The sequence below is a fragment of the Pundamilia nyererei genome, unplaced genomic scaffold (assembly GCF_000239375.1).
Source record: "Pundamilia nyererei isolate P.nyererei 1_Seehausen unplaced genomic scaffold, PunNye1.0 scaffold00002, whole genome shotgun sequence".
In the NCBI taxonomy this organism is placed as follows: domain Eukaryota; kingdom Metazoa; phylum Chordata; class Actinopteri; order Cichliformes; family Cichlidae; genus Pundamilia; species Pundamilia nyererei.
Genome location: NW_005187403.1, coordinates 9,591,829 through 9,614,548, shown reverse-complemented (window position 1 = coordinate 9,614,548; position 22,720 = coordinate 9,591,829). Strand labels below are relative to the sequence as shown.

Here is a 22,720-nt window from a genome sequence, read left to right as displayed (position 1 = left end):
CTATGTGCCATAGAGAGAATTACCCTCAGTGAGAGTTGCCTACCTGTGTGACTTCCCACTATGAAAAAAGCACACAAACACACACGCGCGCGCACACAGCCCCTGAACATTTGAAACATGACCTGTTCTTTAAAAGACTTTGGAAGTCCTCTAAAGCTGACAACGAGCTCCGACTCCCCCAAGTGTATCTGCTTCAGGCAATCAATGAGGATCGCGATGGTTACTTGTGCAGCTCTCTGTCCCCGTGTCTCTCTTCTGACTAACTAGATATTATAGTACATTTCAACTTTTTATACAGGCACACAGGAAAAGGGAAGTTTTGGATTTCCTTTTTTTTATTTTTTATTTTATTTTTTAATGACATCTCACCTCTTGTTTTCTGTAATAAATATGAGAGGTCGGTTTGCTGACACTTTCCTTTGGAATTTAATAGTCTATGTGCCATTACTTACTGTCTTTTACGGGTAGGGAAGGAAACAACAAAAAGGTGTGACAAGAGCTTGGCGGACAACTGTGGATTTCTGCAAGTAACTCCTACCGTCCAAAGGGGGATGCGGGGGCATCGGCCGGACCCCCCTCTTGATTGATTACTTATTAGTCATCCCTTTGGCTAAATGGGACCCATTGAAAAGGCACCGTGGAACACATACATGAATGAAATATTCCTGTGTCCCCTGAATGTCTCCAGAGTAGTTTTGCTTAAGAGAGGGGGTCGTGGCTTAGCATTATAAAGAGGGAAAAACAGCATAGCTTTATGGGTTTATTTAGACAGTTTCTACGGTTTGACATTCTACCGCTGTAAAAAGGGAGAAGGAAAAACTCGAGAGGATCCCAAAGAGAAGAACATTGTGGACATATTTTTTGTAGTTATTCCACTGTTTCTTTTATTATTTTTTCCTCATATTTTATTTTATTTTATTTTTTTATTTTTTGCCATTTCTTCTCCCGAAAAATGAAACTTTGGACATCACCCTGGGTGTCTTGCCTGGTGATTCTCATCTTGTGTTTTGGATCAGAGTGCGGGATAGTCCGGAAAAAGGGGAGATCCAAGAGGGAGTTGGTGCGCATTAGGGAGGCGAAAGCCACCATCCCAGGGGCTTGTGCCACACGTCTGCCCCGGGGCAAACGCTCTTTGCCCGGCTTGGAGCGACGGGTGCTTCGGCAGCGCCGGCGCTCCTCTCAAGCGGAGGGAAACTCACCAGACCGAGGGAAAGCTGTCTATTTTACCGGCAGGGGAGATCAGCTACGGCTGAAGCCTGGCGTGGAGATACCCAGAGGCAATTTCACTGTGGAGATGTGGATCAAACCGGAGGGAGGTCAACGATCGCCTACGGTGATCGCAGGTAGGCTACTTTATAGCACATCCTCCATCCTATCATCTGCACAACTCCTTTTATTAGTTAAACTTCAAACTGAAGAAAGAATGGAAGATAAACGTGCAAACCTTCAGCGTTTTATCCCAGTCTATTTAACAAAGCAACATGCAGTTTCAGCGAGTTGAAAACGAGTTCATCTATCAGACTAGACAATGATGTAATGCTCTAAAAAGTACAGCGGATATTTTAGGTAGTGCAACTATAGGGTCACTGAAGATTTTGATCATATTTAAGATTTCCACCTTACAGAGGTATGATCGCTGCAGTAAAAATTTATAACGCAAATGTGTTCCCCCCCCTCTGTTTTACCACTTTGTAATGTTCGCGTACGTGAGTAATAAGAATTGTAAGTCATGAAATGTAAGTGGGGATTAGTAGCAGCAGATATAGGCTACTGCATCAGTTGACCGGCAGCTGATGTCACTGCGCGTAAAATGTAATCTCTCAACCGACTTGGCTATTTTAAAGCTATGATGTAATGGCCAAAAGTTTGGGAGGGAGCATGTCACGTCAGGCACAAAACGGGAGAGACTCGATGTATGTGGAGGCGCTCAAAGCTCGCAGCTCAAGCCGCAAGCTTGTGCGCGCGCGCGTGTGTGTGTTTCTGTGTCCCCCTCCCCACCCGGCCCCTCCAAATCGACACCTTTGGATTGGCTACCGGAGTTACGAGACAGGACTGAGGGATCCAGGGTTTCCCCCCTTCTTGAGCGAAAATGTGATGCTTATGTTTATGTGGTGTGCTTTCATGGTGTTGTGCACTGTCACCAAAACGCAGATACTTCTGTGAAATCATGGTCGTCATCATCGGCGAGTTTCTAATTTAAGGCACAATCAGATAGTGATGATGCATCTCTCTATCCAGCGACAGAGCATAGCGGGGTCCAGTCACTTCAGTAAGACCCAGCCGTCAGAGGAAAGCACTGTATCATCTGTGCGCTTTTTTTTCTCCTGTTCTCGAGCCGTGCGTAAAGAAGCACTGAAAAGGCGTTTAAACGGCATTGTTGGTTGTGACCAACGGAGCTTTTGTGCATTACAGGATCGGATATCTTTTTTCTTTTATTTCTTTTCTTTGCCGATAGGGAGCGTAGCAACTCGTTGTCTGCCACAGTACTTGTGCAGATGGCTTTCTTTGAACTGAACTGAATTGAACTCAGTCCTCCTCAGCTTACTCCAAGTCCACACGTCTAGGGGACTTTACTCAACTTTACCAATACATTTACTTACTTACTTGCTTCCTTGCTCCGTTGTTGCCGCATGTGTCCTAATCTATCTACCCAAAACAAACAAAAACAATCAGACAAACACCTCGCCCTCCAAAAGAAACGCCCAGAAAACAAAAACCCTGGTACCACACACACACACACACACACACACACACACACACACACACACACACACACACACACACACACACACAAAATAAAATAATAATAAAAAATTCACTTCTGCCTGCCTGTATTCACATACAGTAGCTAACCCTAGCCAGTTGGCAGGAACATGCTCTGGAAAGCCAGTTCCTTGTAAGAGTCTTAATCTAGAGGAGAGGGGGGTAAGAGGGTCTGTTGTGACCTGAGTGACTCCTGATTTTTTATAGAGGATGGACATGATAACAGGAACATCTGTGCAATATAATGCAATCCAGTAAAGCAATAGCACAAAGGGCGGCCTCCATATTGACCACAGAGTTAAATAAACACATCTCGTACACAATTCTGACAAAAATGAACGTTATAGTTCTTGCAGATGTGGTATGGGATTTCATCATTTTTTACAGGTGTTGTTGTTGTTGTGCCCAGCCCCCCACCTACCACTGCCTTCTAGAGATTACTATTCCTGTATAATCTTGTGTATTCAGTTTTAAGATTTCCTTCCATCAGTGAGCCAGAGATTGGACCTAAAGACAACAAATTTGTCAGTCTAACAATTTCAACTGAGCCTAATCTTTTAAAACCAATTGAGACCTCAAAATCCTTGTGCCCCTAAAATGCTCCATCCCCATGTTTTGATCTAAGCACAGTGTTGTTGGAGGAACTGTTTTTTTATTGTCTTGTTTTTGACTGCCACAATTGCACCCCCCCCCCCTCCCCCATTTTTATACGTTTCTTACAGGATGCTCTTTTCTGTGCAACTGACTAGTTAGAGTGAGCGCAGTCTCAACTGTGAAATATATTATGTTACTTGAGACTCTTTGACCAGTTGGAGTAAGAGTTTCTTTCCTCTGGCCTCATAAAATTATTCTGAATGGGATTGTGCCCAAAATGCCTTCAGTAAGGAAAAATAGATAAAAGAAAACTATCTTCCCTTATTGCACTCAGTATGACTGACTTAGCTTTAAGTTACTTTTATTATATTTATAGAGTTTTTGTTTTGGCAAAATATTAAAATATCAGCATTTAAAGAGGTTTATCAGTTTTTGCAGCCCATATTTGTAGACTGGCTTTTTTTTATTAACTATTTTTTATGATAAAGGAACTATTCAAGCTATAGTTTCATAGTATCTATGTGATCAAATAAAACATTTGTAAATACACAGTTGAATAGTTTTCAGCCCCTTAAAACCAATCACAAGACCCCTCTGGGTCACATTTGACAGTTACATGTGGTCAGAATTAATCCCAGGTTTAGTATTTGAACTGTTACAGAGCACCACTCACAAACACACATACCTTTCTAAGCACACAATCAGAACATCAAGTTCTGCGTCCGAATGTTATCCAAATTTGTTGTGCCCGATTAGCCTTTGTATCCAGGTCATGTCGGGTTTTCCCGAAAGAGGAAAATAAATCACAAGAGGAGTGCAGGCTGTCTTCATAACCTGCTGGAGACAATTATGTGCAGTCGCTGGCAGATAATTAAGTTGATAACAGATGTATCTCCTCATTGCAGGACGATACACAATAGATATCATTCTCATAAACTAAGTTTGTTTAAGGTTTTTTTTCATGGCTACTTAGAAAAAGTATCTTATTGGTTTATTAATTTAAGTGTGATACAGTACTGTGCAAAACCTTTGAGCTTCCTCTTATTTTCCTATATTTTGCTTCCAAGGTGCCAGACCTTCCTGCGAATCTTTTAAGCCGTCTTGAGCAATAGTTCTCCAGGCTTTCTGAAGCTCTTTCACAGTTTTTCTTTGGACATTGGCTGCTTTTGCATTAATTTTCAGTCCAGTCCTTGGAGTTGATCATTTGAATAAGAATGTCTTTTTGTTTTTTTATATTTTAACCATAAGCTATGTATCATACATACATAAAAAGACACCTAATTAGAGATATGAACCAATATTGTGCCTGCAGATAACAGACAGCTGAGCAAAGAACTGCCAATCACATCTTTAGGCACTTTGTAAATAGTAACTTGACATAAAACACAATGATTGCTAAAGAGAGATAAGAAGCCATTCTCAAGGAACTAAAACATGGAAATAAGGCTGAGGTTTGCCGAATTACAGGAGAACTGGACTGGACTGAAAATCAGTGGCAACAGATCTTAATGGAGTGACGAATCCAAATTTGATTTTTTTTTTCGCAATTCCGCAAGTGGTGTTTGGATATTGTCAAAGGTGAGGATGTTATGAACACAGAGAAGTCCTACTGCCAATGCAGTAACGCATTCCTTTATCAGTCATGGATTGGCCTACACAGAGCTTGGACCTCAACATTACTAAAGCAGTGTGGGATCGTTCTGACAGAGACAGAAAACAGTAACAGAGGCAGCCAACATCCAAAGAAGAGCTTTGAAGATCTGCTCATTGAAGTGACAAGAAAGCTTGTCTATGAGAGGCTGCGCTGGTTATTGAGGTTGAAGATTACCTTCAAGTTTGGTAAAATTGCGCAAACTCATGTAGTGTAGTACTCTATGTATATTTGCACATATTTCCATAAATCACAGCAACTAACAACATATTAGACAATAAGGTGTGGCACAAGACTTTTGCACATTGCTGTGTATGATCACAGCTAGTTACCCACAAAGAGGTTGATGCTTAAAGAAAGGTTAAGCTCAGAGTCTAACACTTATTCTTAGCAATCGTTACCTCAACTAGAGGTTTAAACTTCTTATCAGTCCTAAGCATTATTAGCTATGCACCGCCTTATTGTGGCTGAATGGCAGTTTGGAAAAGGGTTTGTTTAATACCCCAAATTAAAATGACTGCAAATTATTTAGCTGAATTAATTTGGAGTGAGACTTGAAAGCTATGTCAAAAGGTAAGTGTTTTAAAGTGCAATGATATTTTTATGAATGATATCCTTGTTTGTTTTAAAATGTCATTGGGATTTTCCATTGTCTGCATGGGGAAATAGCTGGTGGTCACTTAGGTATGACCATGAAAGTGCCTTTCTTTGACCTTTTAGAGCAAAAACAGTTCAAAAGTAAACAGAGTCTTTAATGTTCCCTTCCTTCCTGCTTTTTATCAAGACCTTGTGACATTTTTCTTTGTGAGGGTATGTGTGTTTTTGTACTTTTCCTTTTTTCCTGAGTGTGTTTTCACAAAAGAAGACAAATGGCAAGTGCAAGGAGGGCTGCATTTGAAGCTGACAGAAACAGTGGTCGACTGAAGCACACGCCAGTCTCTTTGTGTGTGTTTATATGTGAACACAAATGTGCACTTCACTATTTCATTTTGTCTGTGCATATGGCCATGGGTGTGTGTATTTGTTCATGAGAATGTATATATGCATGTCTTTATAAGTATGTGCATATGTGTGCCTAAGTGTTTTTGTGCGAGACCCAGCAGTCACAATATTGGGTCTGGAAAAGCATACCATGTTAGATAAATTGACCATGGCAGAATTATGACAGCTGTTTACACTAGGAGCCCTATGAGCATTTTAGCACACCTTTTTTTTTTTGCCTTGAGTGCTCTAGCTGGCAGATGGGAAGCTTTTTCCTTCCAGTGTAGTGGAAAGCCTGAAAACGTCATCCACTGAAGGACTGACCTTGACGCTGAACCCAACCCTCACCCCTTGAACATTATTCCGTGAAAATACCAAGTTAAGGAATGCACACTGCAGTGTGCATCTAATTAGAAACAGGTCAAAGTTAGCAGGTCTGTACAATTACCATTAGCCAGCCACTTATTAGAGGCTCAGGTAACCTAATCGATGGGCAACAAAGGCACCCAAGTTGACAAGTGAGCTGAGGCCAAGATGTGATCATCAGCTTTCACACCATAATAAAGGCAGCAGAGAAAAATATGAAGGGCATTTACAGGAATTTGAAGCACTCATCGTAACGGCAACTGTAAAGAATACTTCATATCTATATGAGCTGGGTCTTCAGGTCACGGATCGAGTGTCTCTTTGTGGGTAGATATAATTACATAAAAGCGCATGATGTTGGCAATTGTAGAAATTACAAGAGTGCAGTTCAGGTCTATCCCCACCTGTGAACACATACGGTAGATTTCCACAGGCTGAAATGGACCTTGTAAGGCGTTTCCCCGTGGTTTTGGAATATTTGCACACTTGGGACTGTATGGATATATGCTCAGAGTCATGAAACGCATTAATAAACACATGCAGTATGCACAGATGTGGACTTGTGTGCCTGCACACATGTACCTCAACAAGTGCTAAACAAACAAACAGTTAGCATTCAGAGATCCCCTAAGAAGTGAAAACACATTACAATGCTTAAGCTGGCATACACAGTCCAAGTAAAACAGGAAAAAGGTGTTTTGGTGCCTCTGCAAAAACATGACTTTAGCAGAAAAGTAGTCTTTTCTGGCTAACCCACTGGCAAGAGACATTTACATGAACTACTTTAAATGTGCTCAGTGTTCATGAAAAGCCTATAGTGAGAGATTTCCATTGGTTCTCTCTTAGCTAAACAAGCACTTCAACCCAATATTCAGGTCTTAGATTGGAAAAAAAAAATCTATTAATATATTTGCTCACTAACCTTGCTTACATTTCCTGTTTCCCCTTAATAAACGACACTTTTACACATATTGCATAAAATATTCAAAAGGTACTGATAATATAGTGAATATATTGAAAGTAATGCTGAAATATTATCACAGGGAAAACTGGTAATGAAACTGACGTACTGTGTTATAGTTATTCTACAAGCCCACTTCTGCATAGCTCCTAGCTCTTCCTCAGGAGATGATGAACTTTTAGTTAATGTGTTCACTTTCTTTTTGTTTAACTCCTGCAAATAAAGGTATTAACATATTGACTGATTTTTCATTCTTTTTTCAGGCCTTTACGACAAATGCTTTTATGCCTCCAGTGACCGAGGCTGGCTGCTTGGCATCCAGGCGGATAGTGAATACGGCGACCGCGATCCCCGCTTCTTCTTCTCCCTTAAAACTGACCGTGCCCACAAAGTGACCTCAATGCGCTCCAACGCTCGTTATATACCAAACCAATGGGCACATATTGCAATCACCTATGATGGCGTGTACATGAAGCTCTTCGTCAATGGAGCCCAGGTCGCCGTTAGTCGAGAGCAATCCGGCGATGTCTTCAGCCATTTGACCCAAAAGTGCAAAGTGCTGATGATTGGGGGCAATGCACTCAATCATAATTACAGGGGGGCAGTGGAAAGGGTGAGTCTATGGAGGGAGGCCCGAGGGCAGAGGCATATCATCAGGGATATGCAAGGCCAAGAGGACCCCCAAGATCTACCTAAGCTGATAATTCGTGAAACATTTGAGCACCCAGGTCGTAAGTGGCTGACTGTAAAAGATGGTAGTTTTCCTCAGCCTGAGCACAGAAGAGGTGCGAGGTCAGGGTTTGTGAATGGTGGTGGAAATGGAAATGCTGAGGGATTCCTGGACACAAGCTTGGAACCTCCAACTTGTGGTCAAACTGTCTGTGACAACGTTGAGGTCATTCGAAACTACAACCAACTTTGGACCTTCCGCCGACCAAAGAAAGTTCGATATCGTGTTGTAAATATTTGGGATGATGCAAGGACAAGGCCAACTGTGTCAGACCACCAGATCATTCTGCAGCATCAGCAGCTTAATGACGCCTTCAGCCCCTATAACATAACCTGGGAGCTTAGCATTCACAACGTGACCAACTCTTCTCTACGCAACCGCCTGATCTTAGCTAACTGTGACATCAGCAAAATTGGCGATGATCAGTGTGACCTAGAATGCAACCATCCGCTAACAGGATTTGATGCAGGCGACTGCATATCTAGATATCGAAACAGCTGCCCTGAACACAAGCAGGGTAATGGTATATGTGACCCTGAGTGTAACTGGGAAAACTTCTTCTATGATCTTGGCGACTGCTGCAACCCCAATGTGACAGACGTGACCAAGACATGCTTCAACCGTTCCTCTCCACACAAGTAAGAATACTTTCTTGACATTTCGTATGATACAGTGTTTTCTTTGGTATTTTTTAAATAAACATATTTTACTGTAATCCTCCAAAAAGCATTTACTGATTTTATAGTTCTTTTTTTTTCTTTTTTTACTCTGACATAATTGAGTAATTTTGGTAAACCAACTCTGCACTATTGCCTCGAATGCCAAGAGTAAATCAAACAGCCAATCTTTCCATACATGTGTCCCTGTAGAAAGCTTTTCTTTATGTCTACTCCTACTGTTTCCTGACCATTTGGGCTAAGGCTGAGTGTAACTCAACTCCCAGCCTGTGTGGCCGAGGAAATCCTCAGGGGGCAGCAAGTCCAATCTAGCCTTGGACTGGTTCAATCAGTGTTCCACACTTAAGCAGGGTAAAACAAACGCAACTGGATGACTTTCCTGGTAGCAAACGCGCAGGCCAGACCACTCATTCTTGTATCCAGTTTTCACCAACTCTCCCCACCTTTTTCTACTCTGTCTCGTATACCCAGAGGTCTTCATTGAACTGGCTTGATTATAGAAGGAGAGTTTGGAAAGAGTGACATTCTAAACACAGCATGAGGGCAATTAGGAGTCAAAAGGAGGGTCCAGTATATTTTCTTTCCGTATAGCAAAGGAATTCACTTCAATGAAATACCACTCTTGTGAGTCCCAATGAGACAGGTATGAGTGCCTAAACATCTTCTCGTAAAGAATTATCCATAAAAGAAATGTAAAGAACGTAATTTCACTTGCATGTAATAGCCTCTGTAACAAAATTCCCGAGGCATTTTGCAGCGCTTTATAGGAAGAAGAATATTATGCGATTTCATAACTTCAGGAGAAGACAGGGGTTGCTCATAAATGCATTCAATTTTTTTTTGTTTTTGTGGTAACTTCATTGTGGTTTGTAGATGATGAGTAAAAGCTGGCAAGGAGAATAAATCTCTGGAATTTTGCTGTATTAAGGTTTGCGCCAGACCTCCAATAGCAGGATTGTTTGTTTCTTGGTACACTGAAACTCAACACAGTGGAGTGAGACATTTTTGCGGACAGTGCAGGGGGTCTTTATGGTATGCTAGAAAAAGAGAGAGAAACGGCAAGGCTTGGTCAGTATTTCTTGCCACTGTCATGTGAGGACAAGTGAAAGGGACATAAGCAGGTAGACCTAGTGTGTGGGATTGTTTGGGGCTTTCTGTTAGTATGAATCAAGGAGACGAGGCTGTTTTCAATCACAGCTAAGCTGGAAGCGCTGTCTATCTGGCACTGTCCCGTTGTTTAAAATGACTGCTAAATAGCTAAATAATGACATCTAATTAACAACATCAGAGGGTAATGCAGGTGGGTTTGCCATTGCTTCCATATCTCAGTTCCCACCACATCCCTTCCAACTTAGTCATCATTAGCCACCACTTGATTAATGGGTTTCTAACTACTTCATTTAGACATCAAGTATTGGCAAAATGCGTGCTGTTGCAATGTGAAAGTCTCCCTGTGGGCATTTGAAAGATGGGCTTGTGAAAGGAAGGATAGCAGCAAAAGTGAAAATAAAATGCACAGAAAGAAAGATTTTTGCCTAAAACATAGATATAATCTCCCCAAGTGGTTGCTTATTTTGTTTTGATTATGGTATGTCTGGAGAGAGACTTGCAGAGAGTACAAACAATTTGACATTCCTCCCTAATTATGGAATTCTGGATGAACAATGTACTGCGTATGCAGGAGAACAATGGTTGTGAGGTCCTGCATTTATTTTTGCAGCATTTGGGCCTGTTACCACTTACATGTAGTGTTTTTAAAAAAAAAATCTGGCTAACACAGGACACACGCAGCTCAGTGGTGCTGCATCGGTTTCTCTTCTGAAAATACCACTAATAATATTTCCCCCTCCCCGCTCCACATTTGGCTGAAGAGAATGTTTTGCATTGTTTTCACAGACCTCGGTTTTGACACTTCTTCTGGTTTTGGTGGTATTTGATGTTATCTGACAGCATTCATTTTAAGGCTAAACATTCTCATGTCTGGAGCCTGATATATCTGACAGTGTGTGTGTAATGCATGCAATGAGAATCCACTTTCTGAATGGTAGAATGAGTATCTATTGTTGGACAAGCTGACATATGTAGACATACGTGCTTGTTTTATTCCCAATTAGAGATTGATATAATTACAGGTACAAAATCACAGGGTACACAGGAACTTAATACATGACATTTTTGAGAGCAACTGATGAAAGAAATCTTTTGGAAACACCTCACAATCAACCATTTTAGCCTTTTAGAAAATGAAGTTCTGGCTTGGCATTGTCAGGAGCGAACAGGTCATCTGTTTTCCCTCAGCCTCTTGCCATCCCTGCCCCCTCCCTCCTGAGTCAATACCTCTCTCTGTGGCAGGTTAATGGATGGAGTGTCTCATGTCTTTCACTCCTTCTCCACGCTGTATTCCAGCTTGGTGCAGGGCTCTTGACATAGAGTTTTACAGTTGGTCGTCTAAACCTTAAGCCCCTGTCCCATAAAACATAATGGAGTGCTTGGGTGTAAATACCAGGACTTTTCACTTCCCCTTTAAAGCCATTGCCCACCGGTTGTCAAAGTTTCACCTGCACTCTTGTGGGGGCTGGGAGAAGTGAAAAAGTAGATTTTCTGCATAACTAGAGGACTGAAGGGATTGTGGGAGGTGGGTGGCTTTACGTGGGCTATCGTAGGAATGCAGGGTCGCATCTGGCTTTGACGGGATAATATATAGCCAGATTCTGTTGGTGGTCCTTTGAAAATATGACACATGGGGGAATTCAGCTGATATTGCATTGGCAAGGTGACTGTGGTTCCGAAGTCAAGTAAGGTTCTGATGAAGCGTTTCACACATTTCTGCCAGAAAGTGAGAGAGTTACACTCAGCACTCCATTAAGGGCTTTTACTTCAGATAAGAACTTGGAGAGGTAGAAAGGCCCGGGGCTATCCAATCATCTGTTTCATATGTCTCTAAACAATGATTTAAAAAAAAACAAAACTCAGCAACATTTCTTATGCATGTGTGTTCCTTGAAGGGAGAAATATTCCGAGGACTAAGCTGGAAGGTTAAAGAAGAGAGCCTAAGTATAGTAATAAAGACAGAGATGAATGATGGGGCTGTGGTGTTGACCGACTTGATGACAGGGGAGCTGAGGGCCCCCTCTAATTTCAAAAGTGTTCTTGGCTATGAGACTGTCATTGCCATGCCAGCGTGCCCCAGCTTTCACACTTAGCTGCCCTAGACACATGTATACGAGGCGAATTTATGGCTTTATATGAATTATATATGGATGTAAATGGATGAAGTCATAATCCCCCATTTAATATGTATCAGATATAAAAGCATTAACACGACAGTTTGAGCTGCCTCATGGACTCCTGAATTTCCCCAGCAGAGATGCCCTGCAGTGACACTTCATTATAGTTAGGATCAATTTTCTTCACTCGCCTTACCTTTTGCACTTTCCCTCCCTCGTTTTTTTTTCTCTCATTCTCTCTCTTTGTAAGTCTTTGAAACTTGTTTTCCCAGGACAAAAGTAGTGTGGTTAAATGCATGGAAAATCCTGTCTCTCCCAAGTGGCTCATCTAAGCTGAAAAAACATGATAAGAGGCAAGAGTGGGAAACATGGGTTATTGGATGGGGAAATAGTTGAGGGGTCTATGAGAGAGAACATTGGGCGGTTGGTGTAAAGTGAGGTAAAGGGTAATTTGCAGGGAGGTTTGAGTAAGATAGATAGTTCAATTCTCAGAGCAGTTCTGGTTACATCCCTATGATAGTGTCATTGGGGACTGAGTTCCTGTAACGGCAGCAAACGAAAATGTAAAACATCCACGACAACATAGTCAACACTGTGTGAAATCAGAAACATGCACACATGCACATACAGACATACAAAAGCTTTTTGTATGTTCAGCTTTTGTCAGCTGACTACAGTAAAACTGAGTCTCGCTTTGATTCTCTCTTGCACACTAAAGTGTTAAGGGCCAAGGCTGTTAAAAAATTGAAATTGTGATTAGTAAATTAAATAGAGAATTTCTCCCCTTATTCATTGCTGATGCTGACTCATTCATTTCAGCATCAAAAACCGCGTGACCCCTTTCTCCCAACATGCATGTCCAAAAACTCTGGACAAATATTTTCTGAGGAAATAATGAAATTCCTGAAATTATTAGAAAGAGGGACCTTATATGATCTGTTTTCTCTCTCTCTGTCTATCTCCTTAGACCTGGCCCCTGCGAATGCCCTCTGTTGCTCTTGCATAGGCTTGACGAAAGCATGTAGTACACTAAACCTTTTATTGAAAACGTCTGTTTTAGGGGAGCACTGAATCTTCACTAAGCAGCCCTTATTTGACTTGCGACTTCAGGTAGAAGCAGATTTGTCCAGCAAAACTTGATTTTATGAGGCATATTGTGTAGCTGCATATAAAATGTGCATTGGTGGTAACTTTAGTAGGGTTACTCCTGTGGGGAAAAAGAAATTATCTCACTGGTCAAAATTCTTCCAAAACACTGCCAAACAACAGTGTTACTGACTTTTAAAATACTGTTTTTAGGCTACAAGAACATATGCTATGAGGCATACATTTAAATATTTTATACAGACGTTCCATCACAGGTCAAAAGTTTTCTATTGGATTGAGATCTGGTGACAGAAATATTTTACAAATCTTCTATTGTCAGTGTTAGTTAGCCAGTGTTAGTTGTAGCTTCACTTTCCTGTTCTTAGCTAACAAGTGTGGTCTTCTGCTGCTGTAGCTCATCTACTTCAAAGTTCCATGTGCTGTGCTCTCAGAAACGGTCTTCTACATCCAGTAGTTCAATCCAGTGACGATTTGAGTTATTGTTTTCTTTCTGTTGGTTTCAAGCAGCCTGGCCATTTTCCCCTGACCCCTGGCATCAACAAGGCATTTTCACTGAAGATATTTTCTCTTTTTCCGATCATTTTCTGTGAAAACTACAGATGGTTGTATGGGAAAATCCCAGTAGATCAGCAGCTTGTGAAATACTCAGACCAGCTCATCTGGTGTCCAAAAGTCTTGTAAATCACCTCTCTTCCCCATTCTGACTGAACTTCAGCAGGTCGTCTTGACCATGTCTACATGCTAAAATGCACCGAGTTGCATAAGATGTCTAACTCAGAAGATCTCTAGAAGATAGGAAAAAGACCCTGTTTCAAAACACACACACAGATGCAACACACGACAATTAAATAATTTCCCCCAGGGATCAATAAAGTATTCTGATTCTGATTCTGAATTACAATTTAAAGTACCTGATACCATAAATAGGAAAAACAGCATGCAAAGACATATTTTTTCTAATGCTAAAATGCCCATGCAGCTACGCCTATTGGTGCAACCAAACAAAACACTGTAATTCATCTGAAACATGAAGATATCAAATCTGACATCTCCACTTTTAAATGATTACAGGATCGTTCACTTAATTAAACAGCTGTAGTTTGTGACACTTGTTTGTGATAACCTCTGGTGACTTACTTCAGCTGGCATAGTAAAGTAATCAAATAAGGTGCATGCATTCAGTGGAACTATGCACCACCTTACTTCATAGCAATTCAAAACATACTCACCCATTTCATGTATTGAGTGGGAGAGTAAATATAAATAGCTCAGTCCAGGATTACACTTCACAAAGGTATGAGTCTTTGAAGATTTTCCTTTTATCTATATATTTACCTCAGTTCCCTTAAGTTGGACAAATGTAATATGAAATGTAGTGAAAGAAAAAACTTTTACAAATTGATTTGCATGCACGAAAAGTTGGTGCTGGAATCGATTCAACAAATTTTAAAAACAATTGACACTTTTCATGTACTAAGTTAATAAAATCCAACGTGCTCAGGGAAGTCTATGATTAAAATGACACTGAATTAAAGCAAAGTGAATAGCATTTAAATTTGGACCTCCTGTTTTGTTTCTCCTTTCTCTGAGGAGTTTGCCTATGTGGCTGTCCTCCCACAATCCAAAGTTTAAAGTGGTTGTAGGTGTGGATATGTCTTCCTGAGCTAATCATGTGATTGACTGGCAGCCGGGTCTCCAGGGTGCATTTTGCCTTTTGCCCTCTACAAGTGACCACAGAAGAAGAACAGTGAATGAAATCAATTTATTTTTATTTACTGGAGGAGAGTCAGGTTTAGCCTCAGTTCACTTAATCTTATGAGGACATGCAAAATGTGAGCACAAAATAAAAGGCAGGCAAAAGGGTCACACAAAATGGGTCAAAACATCTACAGACCTAATTTGCCATAGTATGACTTGGGTCTTGTTTTGTTTCTGATAAACTCTTGTTTATACATCCACTGAATATCTATTTCAAAAGTCTCCCTAAGCCAAAGGGAAAGAATAAACTATCATTTCAGCATATGCAACAAATTACTGACTCTTCCAAGAGATGACTGAGCTTGTTGATGCTTTTTGCCAGGACCACCAGCCAGGCTCATAGAGAAAACTGTGCTTGACGTGTTCATAAAATGAATGACAGTTTCACTGCTGGAAAGATATCTCATTGTGTTGAGTGATTGCACTCATTTGTACTGCCGTTAATGCTCACAGAGCCTGAGACAGAAGATTATGCCTTGAGAAGGGAGACATCGGAATACCTAAACAATTAATTCAAATGTCAGGCTGACATAAATGAGTCAGACTGGTCTCAGATTCTCGGTAGAAAACTCATGATGCAGTGAATAGAACATCTTGTTGTAGGACATTATTTCATTCTATGAGCATGCTAAGAATCCATCATATAAATTATAATATTTTTTCTTAATACAAAAGGGTAGAGTAAAATTTTCTCATGCATTGTATAAAAATGTTGGTATTTATAGACATTCAAAGAAAAAGGCTTTCATATTTCAAATATTTATCACAATATACATATATTTACAACTTTGGAGTACAATCATGTGGGGAAAAAAAGGAAAAAAGTTTTCCCAGGACTCAGTAGTTTTTTGAAAAACCAAGCACACCCACCAGATTCTGTAAGAACTAAAAGGGTAGAAGCCAATTGCTACTAATCAAATAATAAAAACAGGAGTTTTGGAGGTCTGGTGGCCTGGGCTATCACATCTCAGGAAGAGTCAAGAAGTCCCACAAACAAGACAAAATACAAAAAAAAGAAAACAAGAGCTACATCTCAGACTCTACAGGCCTCAGTTAACATGGTAAAACCTTCCTGATAGAAAGGCTTAACAAGTATGGCTTGGTTGGAAGGGTCGACACAGGAAAACCTCTTCTCTACAAAAGGAATGAGATAGCACAGCTTAAGTTTGCCAAGTTTCATCAACCCACAAGACAGATGAATCCAAAGTGGAAATGTTTTGGCCATTAGGCAAAGTGCCACAAAAAATAAACAGAACATATCAGCACAAACAACTCGCACCAATTGTCAAGCACGGTGGTGGAGGGGTAATAATTTAGGCTTGTTTTGCAGTCACGGGACCTTGCAGCCATTAACTCAGTCAGACCCTTTTAAGGTCATGTGTCTAAAGCATCAAGTTTGGCTGAATTCGGAAATTATGGGACAATAATCTCAAGAAGCTGTTGCAAAGACCCAGTTAAAGTCTAGACTTCAACCCAACAGAAATGTTGTGGCGGGATCTTAGTAGAGCTGTGAGTAAACAAATGTCCACAAACCTCAAAGAACTGAAACAATATCAAGTGTCTAATTTGACTTTCAGCAGTAAAGTATATGTGGCTTGTATGTTGAAATTATAAGGTGCCAGAACCATTTCAGAACTGGCTATTACTTGATTCATCCTTCAACATAAAACACTGTCATGCACACAAAAAGAAAAACATCATAGTGACTCTTAGCATGCACTGTAGTTCCAGTCAAACTCTGTCAATAAATGCACATTTGGGATTATTATACGGTTTATTGTACTTTCTAAATGATAACGTCAACAACATGGTCTGTACTCTCCCTTCCACCACAAAAATGTAAATGAGCCTTAAAGCCTGAAATTAGTTCAGTGTAAATCAGACTGATGGCAACTTGATTTACAGTGATTATAATAATATAATTATATTTAAAAACATCACAACCCTCTCCTGGTGTACAGTCGCTGGTGAAAGAAAGTAAAACATAATTTTATTGTTATGTAAGTACTTGTTGGCAGTGCCAGATAGTTTGTAGTCAACATTCATTTTGGATGGAGGAAGGAAAACATTCTTCACCCCTAACCAGCTGAAGAAGATGCATTTTATTACGTCCTTATTAATTTGTACACATGGTTTAAAACACTAGCTGGCTTCAACAAGATCATTTATTCTTCTTGGAACTTCATTCTTTTGGTTTCAAGGTCCTTGCAACTGCCAGCACATTAAATAAATATTTTAGTTCATTAGGGACCTAAATCTGAGTTCTGGTTTCGTGAATGATGACACTGCATAAGCTCTTTTGGCTAGGAACAGTGTTTTTTCTTTTCTTTTCTTTTTTTTTTTGGACTTGGTGAAATCTGGAAATGACTGTCTTAATTGTTAAGCCATTAACTTAATGTGAAATACTGTGTTTGTGTTGTTTTGGGTTTTTTCCACAGAGCCTATTTGGATATGAAAGAGATCAAAGAGATTTTGCAGTTGGATGGCTCAACTCACCTGAATGTTTTCTTTGCCAATTCTTCTGATGAAGATCTGGCAGGGGTTGCCACATGGCCCTGGGACAAAGAAGCCCTCACACACTTGGGTAAAAGACAAAGTGCATAAATAAATGCATGCATGCAAACTCACATGCAGTTACATAAGTACAGGCACACATCACCTTCAACTTCTTTGGCAGCCCAGATTGTTGATTTGGAGTAATTACAGTTCAAGCCCCAAGCAGTTTCTGTCTTCATCACAGCTCTAACAGGGAAGAAGGTGATAATGAAGCTGAGGAGGCCCATGAATAATGTATTGTCTGAATCATACCCCTGTGCCACAATTACTTTACACTACATTAGGAAAAGGCATTTGTGTGGTGTGTGATTGAGTGCGAGTGACTTCTTTCACTGTGTTTTTCCAGGTGGAATTGTGCTGAATCCTTCCTTCTACGGCACATTTGGTCACACTGACACAATGGTCCATGAGATTGGTCATAGCCTCGGCCTTTACCACGTGTTTCGAGGTGTGTCCGAGACTGAATCATGCAATGATGCGTGCTTGGAGACTGAGCCCTCAATGGAGACTGGGGACTTGTGTGCAGACACCAAACCCACTTCCAAATACAAAGGCTGCAGCGATCCTGAACCAGGCAATGATACTTGTGGCATCCGTCATTTCACGCATACACCGTTTAACAATTACATGAGTTATGCAGGTGAGACTGGGCCTCTGCATGTGTTGAGCTACTTACCAGAGGAAAACTTTATAGTTACCCTTTTTGTGTGTCACAGCTAATGTATAGAAATTGTCCCAGAGAACTTTTTGAGTCTGTGTGCATAGTGTGTGTAAAAAGTATTAGGGAATCTCAGCATTAGCGAATCTTTCATGGCACTCATAATGTGCTAAAGAATTTTAAAAAGTTATTTAAAGGGAAAATGCTCATAAATTATCTTGTAGCTTGTTAAAGTAGCTTGTTCTATTCATAGAAAATGGACCTGCACGATGATCAATCTCAAATTGTATCCTCACACTGATTAACTACCTCTTTTTTCTGCAGATGATGCTTGTACAGACTCTTTCACAATGAACCAGGTGGCTAGGATGCACTGCTACCTGGACCTCATCTATCAGACCTGGCAGCCTGCTTCCAAACCTCCTCTGGTGCCAATGGCTCCTCAGGTGGTTGAGCAGCATCATAATTCCATCACCCTGGAATGGTTTCCACCAATTTCCGGACAGTTTTATGACAGGTGAGATGAACTAGATATGTTATAGTTCTGATACATCCATGTATTGTGATGGGAATTTAATACTAAATATCTTGTTTACACAGTTACGTACTTGAAAGTGAGTCCAAATCTAAAGGGCTTAATAAGCTTAACATTGTTACAATTGTCTTGTCACTTCTTGTGTTTGTTTATTGCGTATAAATGACGTGTATTTGGTATGTATCTAAGTTGGTTGCTGTACTGCCTGTTGGTTTCCTAGAGAAGTGGGATCAGTGTGTGACAAATGCACTGAAGGGAGAGTCCTACTACAGTATGCATCAAACTCGTCTTCTCCACGACCATGTGATCCATCTGGTCACTGGTCCCCTCGAGAGGCTGAAGGTACAGTACAGTACTTTATACTTGACTTCTTTTTGACACTGAATTTTCCCAGTCTAGTCTGGCTTTTGCTGTGGAAGTGTAACACATCTTTGTTACATCAAAGAAACACATCTTTGATGTCATTCAGACATCTGTCACTTTCTTGATTTTTTGACCTCTTTCTTCTAAAAGCAATTTTTCATATAAAAACCACACCACATCCACAGTTTACAGTACCATAACACAATTTGAGGTAACTTTTTGTTGCTTGTTTGTTTGTTTAATTTGTGTGAGTCAGTACCCCAACATGCACAAACCTTTGGTGACTGACTCAACCCTAAACTATGCAAATGACTCACTGGATTCATAACACTTGGGCCGTGGGACAACATGGAAGGATCAAGGAGGTCCTTTCCCAATGGATGGTGCTGTATGGTACCACAATTCCCATATGCAGGTTCAGGCCCAAAACCAAGGTCAAAGATCACATGTTAGCGCTAACGCTCTACTGAGAGGAGCCTTGTCTTTCCCTTTTCTAGTCTTGCCCTGGTGCTGAATTGAAAGAAGAGGAATTGGACTGGGACATAAATAAGGCAGTAGAGATGAAGTATTTAAGATTTAAAAATAGTTGCTGTCCCATCTGTGTACCTCTGATCTCACTGTTGTCCTGGCAGTGGCAGCATCAAACATACTTTGGATATTATGCATGCATGTAACTAAGTGCAGCTAAAAGTGCAATAAACATTTGAAATAATATAAACACTCAGCGACCACTTTGTTAGGTGCACCTTATCAACTGCTTGTTGAAGACAGTGTAATGATTAGGGAAACTGGAATAAAACCCAAGAGGTACATCCACAGACCTCAGTTAGCATCTTAAGTGTAAAACTCACAACAGCACAATTAGACTCTTAGGCACAATGTCCATTGGGCAGATGAGACCAAAGTGGAGGCATTTGGCCATAAAGCAGAGCAACACGTTTAATAAAAAACAAACATAGAATATCAGAACAAACACCTTACACCAGCTGTGAAGCATGGCGGTGTAAGGGAGATGATTTGTCCAGCCAAAGGACTTGGGGGCCTTGTAATTATTGAGTTGACCATGACCATGAAGTATTCTAGAGTCAGGCCATCTGTCTTATTGCTAAAGCTTGGCTGGAACAGGGTCATGCAACAGAACAAAGAGCAAGAGCGCTCCAGCAAATGTACTACAGAACGGCTGAAAAAGAAAAGAAATCAAGATGTTGCAATGACTCACTCACAAGGGCGTTTAAACCTTTTCATGGGTGCTCAGGCATCTCTAAATTTCATCATAGCACCCCTAAAAATAACTATAGTAATAATAATAGTAATAATAATGTTTTGTAGTGTTATTGACTTTATCTTCGAAAGTTATATTTTGCCAACTTGTCTACACAAAACAGAATAGAATAAAAACATGGCCCCTTTAGTCTGGTTGTCAAAGCACTCTTGGGCAAGATACTGAACCTCGAGTTGCCTGCAATGCATCAAAGTGTGAGTGTGTGAACATTTGGTTAAAACTGGTTGGGCACAGAAAAAAGTGTGTGTGTGTGTTGATAGGTGAATGAGCCTTCTTGTAAGAAAGTGCTTTAAATGCTCAAAGTAGAAAAGCGCTATGTGAGCACAGTCCATTTACCAATTTGGACTGTTTGGCTTAATTAGTTTTCGCTTAGTTAAGCGCAATTTGCAGGATCTCATTCGCTCTCATTGCAAATCTCTAAACATATTCACACTCACTAAAACACATTTCGAACAGTTATTCACTTGTGATGTATAATCCTAACTACAGGAGGCAGATGTTAAACACAACTGCAAAACAGATGTCACTTCTTAAACACAATGGCTTGTTGCTGATGTTAACCAACAAATGCCAGCACAGAGTGCGCAGCCAGCAAGAATGAGCTGACGGTTGATACCAACAATAAATCGAAACAATGTGAGGCGCAAAGGAGGAAATGGGAGATCGAGAACAACAATTTCAGATGAAAACTTGGCAATTGGGAATGACCATGTTTGTGTACATACAATGGACAGCCTGAAACGTATAGTATGAGATTTACATGCCTATAATTTACTCACAAAAAATGTCTCATCTTTTTGTTTTTGCTGTAGTGTTTAAGGAATGCTCTGTAGTGTTATTATTTTTTTGACTTTTCTGTTGTCTGAAAACTTTGTGCGGTTTTGGGCACAGATAAAATTGTTTTGATGTGATTGTTTGGTTTTTGCCAGTAGAGTCAGAGGTTTTGTTAATGTTGTTTGAAAATTGGGTTTTGTGTTTACAGTTTTCAGAAAAGAGGGGACGGTTTCAGAAAAAAGGATCTTAGCAACTGGGAAAAACCATAATTACTAATAAGGTTGTGCAGAACCAGCCCAGAATCCATAACAGCTTCTGTGACCGAGATCTATTATCCAGTCATTATTAGGCCTTACATTTTAAGAGGCTGGCAAGGTTTTGATTGTTTTGGACAGGTTTTCTTTGGATCTATACTTGTCTCTACTGTGCTTTGTTTTAGTTTAAATTGAATATATGTTTATTTATCTCTCATATGAAGCACTATAAGCACTGTTTAATACTGAATTTTTTCAAATTCTATTTTAAATTTAATTTCACAAAAATTTTATTGATGTGATCGAATATATAGAATTACTAGGATTTACATTTTACAACAAACGTTTATTTAAGCAGAGTTATTTAAATATGAGCTTAACTCCTAACCTACAAAATGATAGGAATGCACATATTCATGAAATAACTATGCATAAATTATATAATCCTTCATTAAAAAAAAAAGGAAATTTAGAAACTGCTGATCTACTTGGATTTTCCTGCACAGCCACTTCTAGGGTTTACACAGAATGAGCTGAAAAAATGAAAATAACCAGTGAGTAACAAAAATGGCAGAGGTCAAAGTCCTTTGAGCAGATAGGAAGGCAACAGCCCCTCAGAAAACCACATAATACAAAGAAGGTATGCAGAGAAGCGTCTCTGGAATGCATAACATGTCAAACCTTGAAGCAGATGGGCTACAGCAGCAGAAAACCACACTAGTAGGTGCTGTGCTTATTAGGTAAGAACAGGAAATTGAATGTACTATAGTTTGCACAGGCTCACCAAAATTGGACAACTAAAAAATTTTTAAATCCCACAGTTCACCTAAATATTGTTGCTGGCCATATCCATCCCTTTATGACCACAGTGCACCCATCTTCTGATGGTTGCTTCCAACAGGACAGTGCATAATGTCACAAAGACCAAATCATCTCAAACTGGTTTCTTGAACATCACAAGGAGTTCAGTGTACTGAAATGACCTCCACAGTCACCAGATCTCAATCCAACAGGTGCAGCAATAGGATGTGTACATCCCATGTACCTTTGTTAGGTCCATAGGGTGTACCTTATAAAGCACCTGCTGAGTGTTTATACAGCAGACTCTTATATAAAAATAAATAAATTCAACTTTTACATTCACGTACACATCAGTGACAATAAATATAAATAATAAAGTCATACCTGCGGTAACAGTCAAACCACAACACAAGGCTAGAAATGAATCCTAATCAAAGATGATTAAAATTCTGAATCATGTGTCAGTATGTGTGGATGCTGAACAGCAGCTGCTGAACCTTGCCTTTACACTGGTTATAGTGTGTGAACCAGAGGCAAGTCTGGGCTTGTCTAATATGATGTGTGTTTAAACTGTTTTTTCCCCTCTTGGAAAGGGTCTTTGTTTGGTTCTCTCTTAACTCTGCTCGGGCCAGCTTCTCACTGGATACACAGAATACTGCAGCTGCTGTCCCTCTATAATGTT

At 40.2% G+C, this 22,720-nt stretch overlaps 1 protein-coding gene across 1 annotated transcript in view; it reads left to right on the top strand.

Annotated features, from left to right (window-relative positions):
• Nucleotides 1-894: 894 nt before the first annotated feature.
• pappaa (pregnancy-associated plasma protein A, pappalysin 1a) overlaps nucleotides 895-22,720 on the top strand; it is a 93,285-nt gene continuing 71,459 nt past the window's right edge. The window contains exons 1-6 of the mRNA XM_013909321.1: nucleotides 895-1,343; nucleotides 7,580-8,684; nucleotides 17,254-17,399; nucleotides 17,718-18,011; nucleotides 18,354-18,546; nucleotides 18,785-18,906. Coding sequence (XP_013764775.1) covers nucleotides 953-1,343; nucleotides 7,580-8,684; nucleotides 17,254-17,399; nucleotides 17,718-18,011; nucleotides 18,354-18,546; nucleotides 18,785-18,906 — 2,251 coding nt within the window. The 5' untranslated portion in view covers nucleotides 895-952. The remainder of the gene's footprint in view (nucleotides 1,344-7,579; nucleotides 8,685-17,253; nucleotides 17,400-17,717; nucleotides 18,012-18,353; nucleotides 18,547-18,784; nucleotides 18,907-22,720) is intronic.